This window comes from Nestor notabilis, unplaced genomic scaffold (genome assembly GCF_000696875.1).
Source record: "Nestor notabilis isolate BGI_N333 unplaced genomic scaffold, ASM69687v1 scaffold10303, whole genome shotgun sequence".
In the NCBI taxonomy this organism is placed as follows: Eukaryota; Metazoa; Chordata; class Aves; order Psittaciformes; family Psittacidae; genus Nestor; species Nestor notabilis.
This window is the reverse complement of record NW_009920595.1, coordinates 41,771-55,638: the sequence shown is the minus strand read 5'-3', so window position 1 is coordinate 55,638 and position 13,868 is coordinate 41,771. Positions and strand designations below refer to the sequence as shown.

Below are 13,868 nucleotides of genomic sequence, written 5' to 3'. Positions count from 1 at the left end.
TGTGATTGGTGACATGAATGTTTCTGCACTCTAAGCCCTACAAAACTCACCGCAATTAATTCTTCACGCACATGGTAGGAGCCAGGGGGATACACGGCGCTGATGAACGTGCTTGCATGGGGAAAAGCATTCAGGGGTCCCAGTAGCACTTTTCTCAGTTGATGGTGCATGTGGGAGCCTTCCAGTACCTAAAGGGGCCTACAAGAAAGCTGGAGAGGGGCTTTTTTCCTCACATCCAGCATGAATCCCTCCTCTTCTAGTTTAAAACCGTTACCTCTCGTCCTGATGTTAGCATCTCTGCTATTTGGAGGACTTAGCATTTCCACACTGAACATGGTGCAACTGGAATGAAATGTTAAGGATGGGAGAGATCCAAAAAAAAGGCATACAGATCCTCTCATTTTCACCTCTAGCTCTGTAAGAAAATAATCTATAAGATCTGCAAAAGTCATTCCCTGGGAACGAGTTTGCCTCCAGGGGAGCCGGTCCGTGTTGCCAGATTCAGTCACAATTCCAGGACACGAGTTCCTATTGATCCTGACCAGTACTGGATATATACCAATCTATATACTATTACTTAAACTATATATTCACCCACTAAGAATAGGAACTCACAGCTGAATTAATACGTTTTGTTTTGGCCTTGCACTGTAGGATTTACTTTTGTGTTGCAAGCAGGATTCCCTGGACACTGATACTTGTCCCCTGGCACAGATGATGTCCTGCCAGATGGAAAATCTGTCAACATTTGTTTGGGTAATGAAGTCTTTACAAATATTTGTCTCATTGCCATAGTTGTTTGGCACAGACAGCAGAAAATGCAGGAGCTTCACTCATGCATAAGGATTCATCTGCTTACACTACAATTTAAGGGGTGAAGAGTCATTAGGAGAAAAGGAACGCTCCAGATGTTCATGTAGCTTGTGTAGACAAGGGTTAACTCTGCTGGGCTTTCTGTCATCTGCAGCATTTTCCTACTTTGATCAGAATTTTATGTTCAGAAAGAGTTAGAATTTTACACCATATTAATTTAGTTTCATGTGTGCTCTGCTCAGTTGTCAGCCAAGAAGGAAGCATTTTCTCATGCACAGCTGATGAGCATGGCTCTAAGTGTTTCTGTCAATTTATAATCTGTAGCTGATCACTTCGGGGCACAGTATCTTTAGCATCTGTTAACAGCAAAAGCAGAGGTTTTGGTTATCAACACCTTATGGGGACATCATAAATACTGAGATGATTCACCAAGTTCTAATTGTTTTCTTGACACTTTTTATCATACAGGTTCATAGCCAAGAACATTATGAAGCTGCAGCGTCTGGGGATAACCCATATTCTGAATGCAGCAGAGGGGAAGTCGTTCATGCATGTGAACACCAATGCAGAGTTCTATGAGGGCACGGGCATCAGATACCATGGGATTAAAGCTAATGATACGCAAGAGTTTAACCTCAGTCGCTATTTCGAGGAGGCAGCTGATTTTATTGAGAAAGCACTGTCCCAGAAGGATGGTAAGGCAGACTGCAATCTTTCTATCATGTTTTCTGGCTACTGTGTATGTTCCTTAGCAATTTATTTTACTGTTTAAAATGGCTCTTTGCTCAGATTATCAGATGAACATCTAAGCCAGGAATTCAGATCAAGGCTCTGTACCAAAGACACCAGAATACACAATAAGACATCTTAATCTTCTGTCTATACGCGTAGATCTCCATCATATGGCAAATGGAAGTCTGTCACTGTAGAGGTGACTTTGAAGCTGTTGTGTCCTGTAATACTGCCTTTCTTGGAAGATGTGTCCTTATTTTTCCATAAAAGTGGTGGATCACATGCAAAATCAATTTTAGAAAAAAAGTTCAGGACCTGGAAGGTGTTTTAGGACTCTAGGGATTACAAAGTAAAGGCAGAAGGGATACAAGTAATGCATTGCTGAAGACTGCTCACAACCTGGGGCTTTTCCAGATGTACAGTAAAGGAAGGTAGAGATTGGCCTTAGAATTTGTAGTACATTGAGTCATTATATTATTTTATGTGATGATGACCTTTTTATTCCCACAGGATTGCAGGAAGGCTAGAGATGAGATTTGCAATGTTGATTGCCACATTTCTCTCCTGTGTGTTTCCTCAGAGCAGAAACCCCAGGACATAGTGCAGTGGGCCAGATGGTGTTTGTTCTGGCTGTTTCAGTATACCAGTTATTTCTACGCAAGCTTAATTTCTTTCTTGATTCATGACTGAACATGGAAGGGGAGGACCAAGAACTCCCACAACTCTCTTAAGTTCTTTCTCTGAAACGGGCAAAGGGAGTACACGAGCTGAGATCTGCTTTTGGCAGATGGAGAAACTTTACCTCCCGTTTGGTGGAGCATTGTAACTCACTGCACAGCTCGCAGTGGAGGAGTTCAGCAGTGCCATGACTGCCTCTGCTCAATTTGATCTAAACAGTTGGAGAGGCAATCTGAATTTACAGTAGCAGTTCTGTTTGCTCATTCTGTCAGTCTCAGTAGTTGTCTACCCTGCCTGCCACTGTGTTCTGACAGTGGTAGACAAAGAGGAACTTTGTAGCTGGGTGATCATGGAGCCAGTTTTAAGATTAACTTGCTATTGCACTTTGATAGTTTTGTTTGATGCTGAAATGTAGAGTAAAGATAGTGAAGAGGATGCTGTAATATTTCCCTTTGGTTTCATTTAGCTTTCTAGTTGCATGAAGTTCTAAAAGGCAGCCCTTAAGACACTGCCTTTCACAGAGCTAGAAACCCTTTTGCTTCCAGTCATGTGCAGAGGGGAAGTCAATTCTCTTGTACGTATATGATCAAGAATCTCTAAATCTTGCTAATTTAGCACTAGAGAACTGTTGAGAATGCCTTGTTTTAGCTATTGTAATGTGCTGCTGGTGAGAAACTTGCCTTAAGCTGAGAAGCCTCTGCAGCTCAAGGCAAACATGGTAACAGGCTTTCTGTTGCTGTGGTTCAAAACAAGTTGTGGTTATGATGCCAGTGCGTGTGCTTAGTTCATGAGTTCTCTTGTCTCAGAAACAGATTTACTCTGGAGAGTAGCCTGGGGCTGTATCTCCCACTGCATTTGAAAAGGGGAAAATTTTTGTGTCTGGAAAAGCAGGTCAAAGAGGAAGCAGCTGAGAAGCAACAAAATGAGTTAGATCTCCGAAAGGCAGCAGTGGCCTGCTTCATTACTGTTGGTTACGATAGTGGGTGGCGAGTGGATTGAGAGCAGCCCCGAGGAGAAGGACTTGGGGGTGTTGATTGACGAGAAGCTCCCCATGACCCTGCAGTGTGCACTTGCAGCCAACGCAGCCACCGGTGTGCTGGGCTGCATCAAAAGGAGTGTGGCCAGTGGGTCACGGGAGGTGATTCTCCCCCTCTACTCTGCTCTCGTGAGACGAGCGGGACAAACATCAGTGAGTTTAAATGGTTTGAGAGGAGCATCCATAAATCATAATTGTTAATATGCTTTATATCCTAACTATTTCATGTCGCTTTTCATACGTATATTGCAGAATAAGCCAAATTATGACCTGTCTTCCCTGCAGGACAAGTGTTTGTGCATTGCCGTGAGGGCTACAGCCGTTCTCCTACCCTGGTCATTGCCTACCTCATGCTTCGCCAGAACATGGATGTCAAGACTGCGCTGATCACGGTCCGGCAGAAGCGAGAGATTGGCCCCAACGATGGCTTTCTGAGGCAGCTCTGCCAGCTCAACGAGCGCTTGCTGAAGGAGGGCAAACTGAAGCCCTAGAACAGCGCACGCGAGTATTTTTCGGAGTTTCTCAGAGGATGTCTTAGATGCTTTAGATTCTCAGCCCCCAAGCACCAAGCTCAGTCCTTTACTGTGAGGGAGACAGAATTCCTGCTCTTGTCTAGTGAAAGTATCTTTTTCAAACTCTGGGTCTGTCTTTCAAGAAGGCACAAAATTGTGTCACAACGAAGAGGTGTTTTTAGAGGGGTAACTCCAGTGACAGCAGCTGTCTTCACACATACGCCAGAGCCCCCTGCAGACTCTGTAGCATCTGTGCTTTGCATTGACATTGAGTGTGATTTATTTAAGCCTTGTCTTTCATCCCACCAGTGCACCATTTTCTGAGAGCCCCAACACATCACTCACTCTTAATTGAAGTACTGTATTTTCTAAAGCTTCTTCCCATGCACACAGTGCCTAAAGTTTGAGTGCAGGAGCTTCAAGGAATGGAGAAGCATATATACAAATACACAGAAGCACTCGCTTGTAAAATGAAGTGTATGCAGTGTTGTGTTTAGTGTGGATTTATGCAATACACAGTGTGTGGTAGTAAAGCCATTCAGAGCCCAATCTTGATGCACACTGTATTTCCAGGAGTATTTGTACCTCTTGCTCTGGTGATTGACATGAAATAGTCTGATCCTAAATGCTCTTTTATTTTTGTTTTTAACTCATACTAGAAAACAAAGTCAAGAGCAAATGTTGAGGAAAAAACTTGAGCAAGGAATTAAAAATGGTTTGTATTTAGGAGTGCTTGTACTGGATGTATGATAAAGTCCTTAAGTATCAGAATATAATGGCTCCTGAGGCTTGTATGGAATTACAATGTCTCTCTCCCTTCTTTCCTGTCACTGTTTATGAACATAGGATGGAATGACCACATATGCAGATTACTTCCAGTAGGACAGCACAGCTGTGCCTGCAAAGCAGTTTGCAGAAGTATACTCAGGAGTTCTTGGATTGCTTGCATGGTGTGATTAAGCAGAAATGAGCATTGTTCCATACCACACTGAATAGGAAACGTTTCCTTTCTGTTAAAATAAATGTCTTCATTCTGTTTGACATAAAGTTGAAACGAGTCATTGCAATATTACGAGAGGGAGCCTTGTTTACAGTATGCCTGGTGGTGTGTAGATGTGTACCTGGGAGTTATAGCACAATATTAATGCAAAGGATCTTCTCTATGAAGTCAGAATTGTTGGTTAAACTAACAGAACTTGAGATACGTGTTCCCTTTTTATCTGTACTTTAATGTGGTTCTAGATGAGAAATCTTAACAGTATCTTAAACAAACACTGTTGTATTTGTAACACATGTAAGCCAGGATCTAGTTTTGTATATTCAGCTCACTAATCAAAAATCACAAAGGACCTACATTGTTTTGCTTCTGGTTGTTGGGGTTGTGTGGTTTGGGGGTGGGAATCCTGCATAGCTGTATAACTTCCTTGACATTAAACTTCTGAAGTGAGTATTCTGGTTGAAGACCAGGCTTATTTCTCTTTCCTTGCACAGGATGGGAACTGGCAAGTCTAGTGTCTTTTCTCTTATGTGTCCTTTAAAGGGACAACTGGGGAACACTCTCCATAATGTTCTCTGTCATCTCCCTACAGTCAGTATTTAGTGCTTGCTTTGAATCGGGATGGATCACTAGTAAGGAGCAATAGTTAGTTCCATTACCCATATATCAGTATTACACACTCATACACTGTTAGATCCCATTTTATCAGTATTAAGTGAATAGCTTCTTCAGAATTCCCAGTTACTAATTCCGTGCTGTGTAGCTTGGGGAATAGGAATACTGGCCTTATCTTTTCCACTCTGCTGACTTTTCCATGCTACAGTCTTACTTATAAATCATGCTTTTAAAACTTTTACTGTGGGCATAGAATTTCTCTTTCTCTGATGTCTCACACCATGGATTCCTAATATCTGTCTGCACTACAGGGAAGAAAAAGGAACTTCACAAGCACGTACTTTGTCTTTGACCTGTTACTTAGAAGTCAAAAATTCCAGTCCATTAAAGAGCCAAGAAAACATTAGGCATTAAACTTTTGTTACTCTTCCATAGATTGAAAGAAGGCTGATAGTTGTCAGATTAAACCAGAACACTTAGTAAAATGGAGTCTGTTCACCTGTTTTTGTAAGAAATGCTGACAAATCAAGACATAAAGGAATTTGCTCTTATATTGAAGATATTCTTTGAATTCATAGGACACTGCTCACTTCTAATGGCAACTTCAGTGCTAATCTGGCCCATTTAGCTTAGTGTAACAGAAATGATTTAACAAACATCTTCTGATAGGAGGGTGGAGAGAAATAAGACAGTGCTATAAGTTGATTTGACTATTGAGCTGTCAGATGGTATATCCTATTTTGAGTTACTGGTGGGTGACTCAGTAATGAAGCCATTCCTAGCTCTGCTTTTAGAGTAGGCTAAAAATAGTTTAGAATGTCAGTCCACTGCTCCATTAATGGACCACAGCCTGCCTCTTGTAGTCTTATCTTCCTGTTTGAGTACAGCAATGTTTCAAATTCTTCTCGCCTGTTCTAGCAGGGCAAGAAGAGCTTGTGTGCCTCAAATGCATTGTCATACGCTGTGTACTTCTAAATCTCATTTTCTGATTGCAGAAGGAAAGTTTGTATAAAATGGGAATGAGAACTTACTTTCTAGCTAGTACAAAACCCAGAAAGTACTGGCAGAAATGCACCTTTTTGTCCTTTTGAAATGTGAGATGTTCCTCACAAACATGCTAACTGGGGAAAGTATCTTTTCAAATCACTGTTTGTTGCAACACTTGTTTTTGGAGTTGAAACCTCTTGGTTATAGCTAAAATAGCGTGATGTGTTTATCCTGAAGAGCAGCGTGGTGCTGCTTGTGTAGGTAGCACTCTGGAGAAGGGATGGAGTTTCTGTAAGAAAGATAGGCATCTATGACAGAACAAATGTGTCTACCATGTAAAATCCAGCACAATGAAAGAAAAAGCAATAGCTATGGGGTTTTGTGCTTAGGAGTTAGTGAAGTTGAAGAGGGGCAAGAGTGGAGGTGAGAAGCTATTAGCATTTTATAGCAAGGTACAAAGAGGAACCTCCAGATAGAGCAAATGATGATATATGTAAAACTAAATTCACTTCCTAGTCAGGCTGAACTGAATCTTTCTTGGCCTTTCCATAAGCACAGGGGAGAAGTTTGTAACTAAAAATTCAGATTCAAAGCAAACATCATGTTTTCTGAGTGCTTTCTTCGTCCCTTGGTCTTGCAGCTGAGACTCCAATGTTGACAAAAGAGCAGGAGCTAGCATCCAGCTCGGAACCACAGGTATTGGCAGAACACACGTGAGACAGTGTTGCAGTATGTCACTCTGGAAAAGTGACTATTCCATAAGTTTCAAACTTAGAATGAATAGCATGGGAATGCAGGGCTAGCAGCTATTATCTGTTGGATTCTAATTCCCTTTTGGGATGTTGAGCCTGTGTTAGTATTGGCCACGTTTTTCTCCTACAGCCTGACAGAACTAGAAACAGGTTTCCCCCCATTTTTGATCCTGGTTCTGCTAGTTGAGTATTTCTAGCACAGATGGACAGTCTCATGGACTCTCAGTACAGCACAGAGGCTTCTTCTAAAGTGACTTTCTGGGCTTTGCCAGTGAGTAAAACCAAAACTAGAATAAGCCTGAGCGGTCTCTTCTAAGGATTTGTTCATGAGAATTAGTGTTCTGTCCATTTCTTCCATTTTGCAAATAAATCCTGAAAATGAATTAAGCTGTTGTGGGGTTTTGTAATTCCAGTTCCCCTGTGCCAAGGTTCCTGGCTGGCTGACTCACCAGATGGAGCTGTAGGCTTGTTATTCTTCTTTAGATAGTCATCGTTCCAGCCCTGAACAGTGCTCCTGTGTAAATCTAATGTGCTCCTGTCCTGTCGCTGGAAAGGCAAACCAGCACAATGATTTATCAGTGCATTTGCTGGGCTCTGCTGGGAGAACACCAAGATTCCATTTAGTCTTGGCTGCTTGGAGGAGATCACACCACAGCATTCCGGCTGATTCACATGGTAGTACATGACTCAGCAAGGAGACAGATGAAAGTTGCTTGGGCCAGAGTGGCTCAGCAGCAGCTTAGAACTGTCTGAGAAGCAAAGAAGTTATTCTTGAACATGCCAGAAGTGATTCCTGTGGAGTGTGTAAATTGTAAACTGCTGTCCACAGATTCCAAACAGCACCTTGGCAGTACCCCTTGGCCAGGTATGGGCAGAGGTGGGGTGCACAGTGAGCACCAGATGTTACAAGTGACAGAACTGATTTCAGAAACTGGTTTGTATGTTCATGCCTTTAGAGTAAGGGGTACAGCATTGCAGTGCAATCACAGCAGGACACAGTCTGAGCCCAGAAAGCAGCAGCAACACAGTCAGGCTGAGTATGTGATGCCAATTTGTTCCTTGTATCTTCTCTCCTGATACATCTGGTTCCTTCTTAGAATGCCTGTAGGATTTGGATTCTTTTCTTGCCTCTCTTAGGCTGCCCTCCTGGCCTGGGGACAAGGAGTTTTAAGCCAGAGGCTAAACAACACTCCTGATATCACATTCACAGTTTCTCAGGTATTATTTCTCCCAGTGGGCAATACAGGTAAGTGTTAAGACACTTACAGAGGGGATTGTTCAAGTACTTAGAGAAGCTGCATCAAGAAAAAGGTTACGTTTTATGTGACAGTTGATTACCGTAAATATGGTTCTCTGTAGTAGGCCCGTAGTGCCAATGACAGCCTTTGGAAATACTCACTACACAGACATTAAGTGAAAAGAAATGAACAGAAACTGAGCTGAGAGATACAATTCTGAAGGCTTTTAACTAGGAGAGTGAATAGGTAACAGTGGTTCAGTGATTACCAGTACTCCATTTTCTCCTGCTCTCCTGTTGTGCTTTTCAGCTGTACATTGTGCCACAGGCTGTGATCTCACTTTGGACGGGGTCACTAGTGGTGAATACCAATACAAGGTGGTATTCCTATCTGACAAGAGTGGTATGGTGCGTCCCTCCATAAAACAGAGTCATTTCTTAGACCGCTGTGCAGAACAGGTATGCTGAAGTTCATCAAACTCAGTACCACTAGCACATCTGCTGCATCTGCCTGTGTGCATGTTAGGCTGAAGAGGTGAAATGTACTCAGGTCATTGCTGCTGCTGAAATCTATTATTTATCATCAAGGTGACCACAAGGGAGAATGCACCTGCACTTTAACCTCAGTGACACCCCTTTTCCCAGGTCAGGGAAGTCGTCAGAATGCAGTGCAAGCCTTAGGTAAAGGGTCTTGTAGCATTAGAGGAAAGGCAGACAGTGAATCTCTTCTACAGTGAGTATTTTTCTGAGGATGTATGTGACAAACATCGTAGTAACACACATGGGTGTCCCTCTACTGCTTCAAGCAAACATTTTTGCTTGCAGTAGCTATGGTGAGCTCAAAGAAATGATGCAACTCTCAGCACTATCATCTGATTTTTGCAAGGAAGAAGAATACCAGAGATGAGATTTTAAAACATGACACATGAATACATTTTGGGCAGAGGTGCAATAGACATAAGGGACATCAGTTCTCTCTTTTTGTTGGTTGCATCATGAGTGGAAATCAGTCTGGTCATGTTCTTGTGTTTGAAATAAGCAGATGTCCTATATTCAACACTTGTGCAGAATGTCAGCAGTTGTAGTATGCAATAAGAAAGAGCACATCCAAAAGCACTATGTACAACATCCAGGCTGTTTCCCCTAACTAACATATGCCAAGTAGCTTATTTTTTAAGGAAAACCAAACAAAACCCTTCTCATGTTGCAAAGCAGCGTTTTCCTGGTTCCTCCAGGATATTTGTGAAACAAAATGTAGAGCTCCTTGTTCTGTAAAGGGAAAAAAAAGCTACACCCCTCCACCCCCAGTAATGTGCCTGCAAAGACTGAAAAGCAGAGCAGTATACACTGAACTACAGCTTTAGGTTTGCTTGCTTTGTACCGGGGCAGGAGGGGAAGAACAACAGTAAAAGTACAAAGTCTGAAAAACCTTTGGAAAAGACAATAGCCAAAGATGCCGACGTGGAGGTAGAGGCAGGTTTTAATTACACCATTGTTAGAAAGAAACTGCAGAGAGCTTGTCAGCTCGCGATTCATCCTGGCTTGTCAGTCACCATTGTTGCCAGGCACAAAACTGGACACATCTGAGAAGTTTTGACATAGAACTTGTAGAATATTGTTCACTAACCCACCCCCACACACCCATTTTATTTCACACTGACAAAAGCTGAGATGAATGAGTTGTTGTCTGGCCCTTCCCACTTTGCATAGTCATTGGCTGGCTTGGTTCTAAAAAGGATTTAAAAAAGGGGAATAATGTGCCTTTGCCTGGGATCTGAGACTGTCAGGGTGCTGAAAAGCTAATCTGTGAGCTGCCACCATGCAGATCTCCTGGGCTGTGTGCTCTGTCTGTGTCTTAACACAAATGGCATTTCGGTGTGTGGAAGGGTGGCAAGTGTTTAAAAATGATGCGACAGAAATCATTCCTGAGATCACCGAAAACACAGAGACACCGATGGAGCAGACTGTCAGCAACAACAACACAATGAACCAGGCAAAGCATGGAGGAAGACACATCCAGCCAGCTCCAGACCCTAACGGTAAGAAGAAACCAGCAATATTATGGGTTTGAACCCTAATAGACAGTTTGCAAAAGAATACTTGTTCTTATACATTTCTGATTTATTTAATATATATACTTAATCAAAACTTGAGGTGTGGACCTAATGCTGTAATTGATAGGGAGTAATACCTACTGTAGAAGGATCCATGTAAACATTAGAAGGGATGCACTGGGGTTTACTGATGAAGAAAGTGTTCTACCTGTTGAACAGTCCTTAGGTGCTACAATTGGCATTCCCGGTTTGCCCACCTGCTCTCTGCAGACACAGCTCCACTGCAGAAAACCTGCAGGAAATATTACTTAGATTTCTGTGTTTCGAGCTTACAAGCACTGGGAGGAATTTCACAAAACAACTTTCTGATGTCAGGATGGGGCAGTGGGTTGACAGTGGAGATTATGTAAATTCTTAATCTGTAGAGGGAGTCACACTAGTGATGCCAAAGATCACACAGCAGAAACGGCGCACGGAGGTTGTGTTCAGCTAGAGGAGTGCACTGCTCACTATCCTTTGCCAACAGCCAGATTTCTAGCCACATCCCAGCAACCAAAAAACCTGTTACAATTAAAACACTCCCAAGGGCAATTCGTGCCTAAGTGAAGTGGAGGGAACTTTGTTTTGCAGAGGTGTGCAATCTTGGGATCAGTTTGGCTACTTGAAGAGCACTGACACAGTTCATAATACATTGGCACTGCATTTAGCCAAATACATAACATTGGCAATGATGCAAAACACAACCATCAGAGGAGAGATGGAAGATGAGGAGTTGGCACCAAACAGAGAAAAAGGTAGTTTTAAAGAAGTGTCTTACTGGCAATGAGGACAACCTTAGACCTCCAGACTGACACGTCTACCAAATACACAGAGCAACAAGACAGTTAGTTCCCACTATTGTGCACTGCAGAGCTGGCCTTCTGTTTCTCAGGACAACTGGAGGGAACTCTGGCTTTCTGCTTTCATAGCATTAACTGTACTTTAAAACAGAAGTGATGGTTTTGAGAGTGTAACTTTATAAAGGTTTAAATCCCTAAAAGAGGGGAGCACTCTGCTGCTCACAGGCAGCTCTACCAACCACCAGGTCGAAACAGGTTGGTTGTGTTGTTACAGCTGAATGCCTTCATTCTTTAGCCTCTTACTGCTCTGACATCAGTGGGGGGGAATCTGTCCCACTGGTATGTGCGTTTACTTAAGCAAGAGAGAGTGAAGGAGCCTGGGCAGCTATTTGAGATATGCAGTGGTCTCACATCCTTGTGTTAATGTCTTTAACACAAAGAAGCAAAATAATGATCCAAAGTACCAGACCTTGCCAGGACACATGAGTGTGCACCAGACCATGAATAATTTTGCAGTATGTGGAATCTGCACTCACAGAGGACAGGGGACGTATGCCCAGAAAATGAACCTAGTCAGCTGAGGCAAATACCAGTGCTGAACTGCGTGTGCCTATGTGCTGTGGGGTACAATACACCCCATTCAGAGCAGTAGTTTTTACATAGACATCATTCTCTTGTATGTTAAGGAACTTGGGAGGATTAGACTAAGTGCACATGGATTCGGTTACCAGCATTTTTGGCACAGCATTATGACAAGGATTGCTTCATTCATGCAGTCCTTAAACCTTAGAAAGATGAAATCTTGTCAGCTCTACTTTGACAAATACAAACCTGAACTTTCAAAATGCTGGTTCTGAACCTCACAGGATAAACCAAAATGTCTGTACAAATATTGTTCTATCACAGATAGAGCCAGAATTCTCTTGCGATGTCCTAAGGAGGGGACTACCTTGTGCATAGCAAGGGGAATGGGCCTGACAGATACAGCCTTCTATTTCTAACATGACCTTTGAGGATTTGCACCACAAGTAGCGTTCCTGGGTTAAAACTATCCTTTTGACTAAAAGCAGAACATTAATGTGAGTGTATCCGGTGGAGTTCTTTGACAAACACCTTCAGAAGTCAAAGCATGTGCCCTCCAAACTAGTCAATTAGTCAAGCAGGTCACTTGTCAAAACAGATGCCTTCAGAATAAGTCTGTTCCTACAATTCCCTACAACCAGAAAGTTCTTCTAAATCCTTAGTGCTAAAAAGCTCTTGTATTTCTTAATGTTTCATTTGCCTGTATCTATCCATTGAGGAAAAGGGAAAAAAACCACTGTAAGGTTCCTAATCAGCCAGAAGGTGCCTCTAGTGGGATATGTGGGATTATCACAGAGTGCAGTGAAGATGGAAAACCTAATGCCTGAAGAGTGGGAATTCTTTAGCACTGTTGTTACCTGCTGTTTCCTGGCACACACTATAGTAGTTGAAAATCACTTAAGGAACACTTACTTGTTGCACAAAAGATTTAAAACTGGAGTCAGCCTCTGAAGTCAATAGAGTTAAACTAGAGCAATGGGGGGAGGTTTTGTCCACAAGCAAATGAAGCCAGGAGAATCCCATCCAAATCTCCCATGAAGTAACCGCTGCTGCTGGGGTTACACTTCGGAAGCTCTGCTGCCCACATGCACAAGCCTGAGATGGGATTTACCCGGTGACAAGGAGTTTAGTCATCACTTTGTACACTGCTATTGAAGGGTCTCATAACTAAAGTAGCCACATATGCTGAAGCTGCAGGGGTGAGTCTGGAGATACTCTTCCCATTCAGGATGTCCAGCTCGTGTCTAGCTCCGGGCTGGAGATCTGCGACACAAACGCCAAAGTGCTTTCTCAAGGGTGGGGGCAAAAGGAGTCAGTGATTAAAGTGCTTCTTGTTTGCAGACGCTTCCGACTTCAGCTGCAGAGAAATGCGAACCACGCGCTATGTCACAGAGGGGCCCTGCCGCAGCGTCAAGCCCGTCAAGGAACTGGTGTGCTCTGGGCAGTGCGTCCCCTCACACCTCCTGCCCAACTCGATCGGGAGAGGGAAGTGGTGGCGGCAGAACGCCCTGGATTACCGCTGCATCCCTGCCCACACCCGCACGCAGCGCATCCAGATGGCCTGTCCCGAGGAGGAGACTCGGACTTACAAATTCCGAGCTGTCACGTCCTGCAAATGCAAGCGCTACACTCGCTACCACAACCAGTCCGAGCTGAAGGACTTCGGGAAGGAACCTGCCAGGCCCCAGAAGAACAAGAAGCCCCGTCTCTCCAGGGCGAGGAGCAGCAAATCTAACCAGCATGAGTTAGAAAATGCCTATTAGAAGGCGGCTCCGAGCGGCACAGCCTCGCAGCTCCGGATATCTTACAAGACACCAACTGGCACTCACAGGCCACAGCATCACGTTCTGGCTGCAGTAGGTTCTAATTCCTTCTGCTAAGCTGGGTCAAGGGCTCACATAGTGAAAAATCTATCAGATTGTAGCAGTTATGGTCTGATAAGAGAATGAGATAAACTGAGCTGGAGGTAGCAACACCTAAATTCAGTGTGAGAGGAGAGGTACACCTTGGAGATGCACGTGAGGTCATGTGGCT

General features: G+C 43.3%; 2 protein-coding genes across 2 annotated transcripts; both read left to right on the top strand.

The window, feature by feature from the left end:
• Positions 1-360: 360 nt before the first annotated feature.
• On the top strand, positions 361-3,750 carry DUSP3 (dual specificity phosphatase 3; the record flags this gene model as incomplete). The annotated part of the gene is given in 3 exon segments (XM_010010742.1): positions 361-429; positions 1,262-1,508; positions 3,545-3,750. Coding segments are annotated over 3 exon segments (522 nt in total), but the record flags the coding sequence as incomplete, so codon positions are not given.
• A 6,428-nt stretch (positions 3,751-10,178) lies between these two features.
• On the top strand, positions 10,179-13,597 carry SOST (sclerostin). Its single transcript, XM_010010741.1, has 2 exons — positions 10,179-10,398; positions 13,176-13,597. The coding sequence occupies exons 1-2, from the start codon at positions 10,179-10,181 to the stop codon at positions 13,595-13,597; spliced, it is 642 nt and encodes a 213-aa protein (XP_010009043.1).
• The last annotated feature ends 271 nt before the right edge of the window (positions 13,598-13,868 follow it).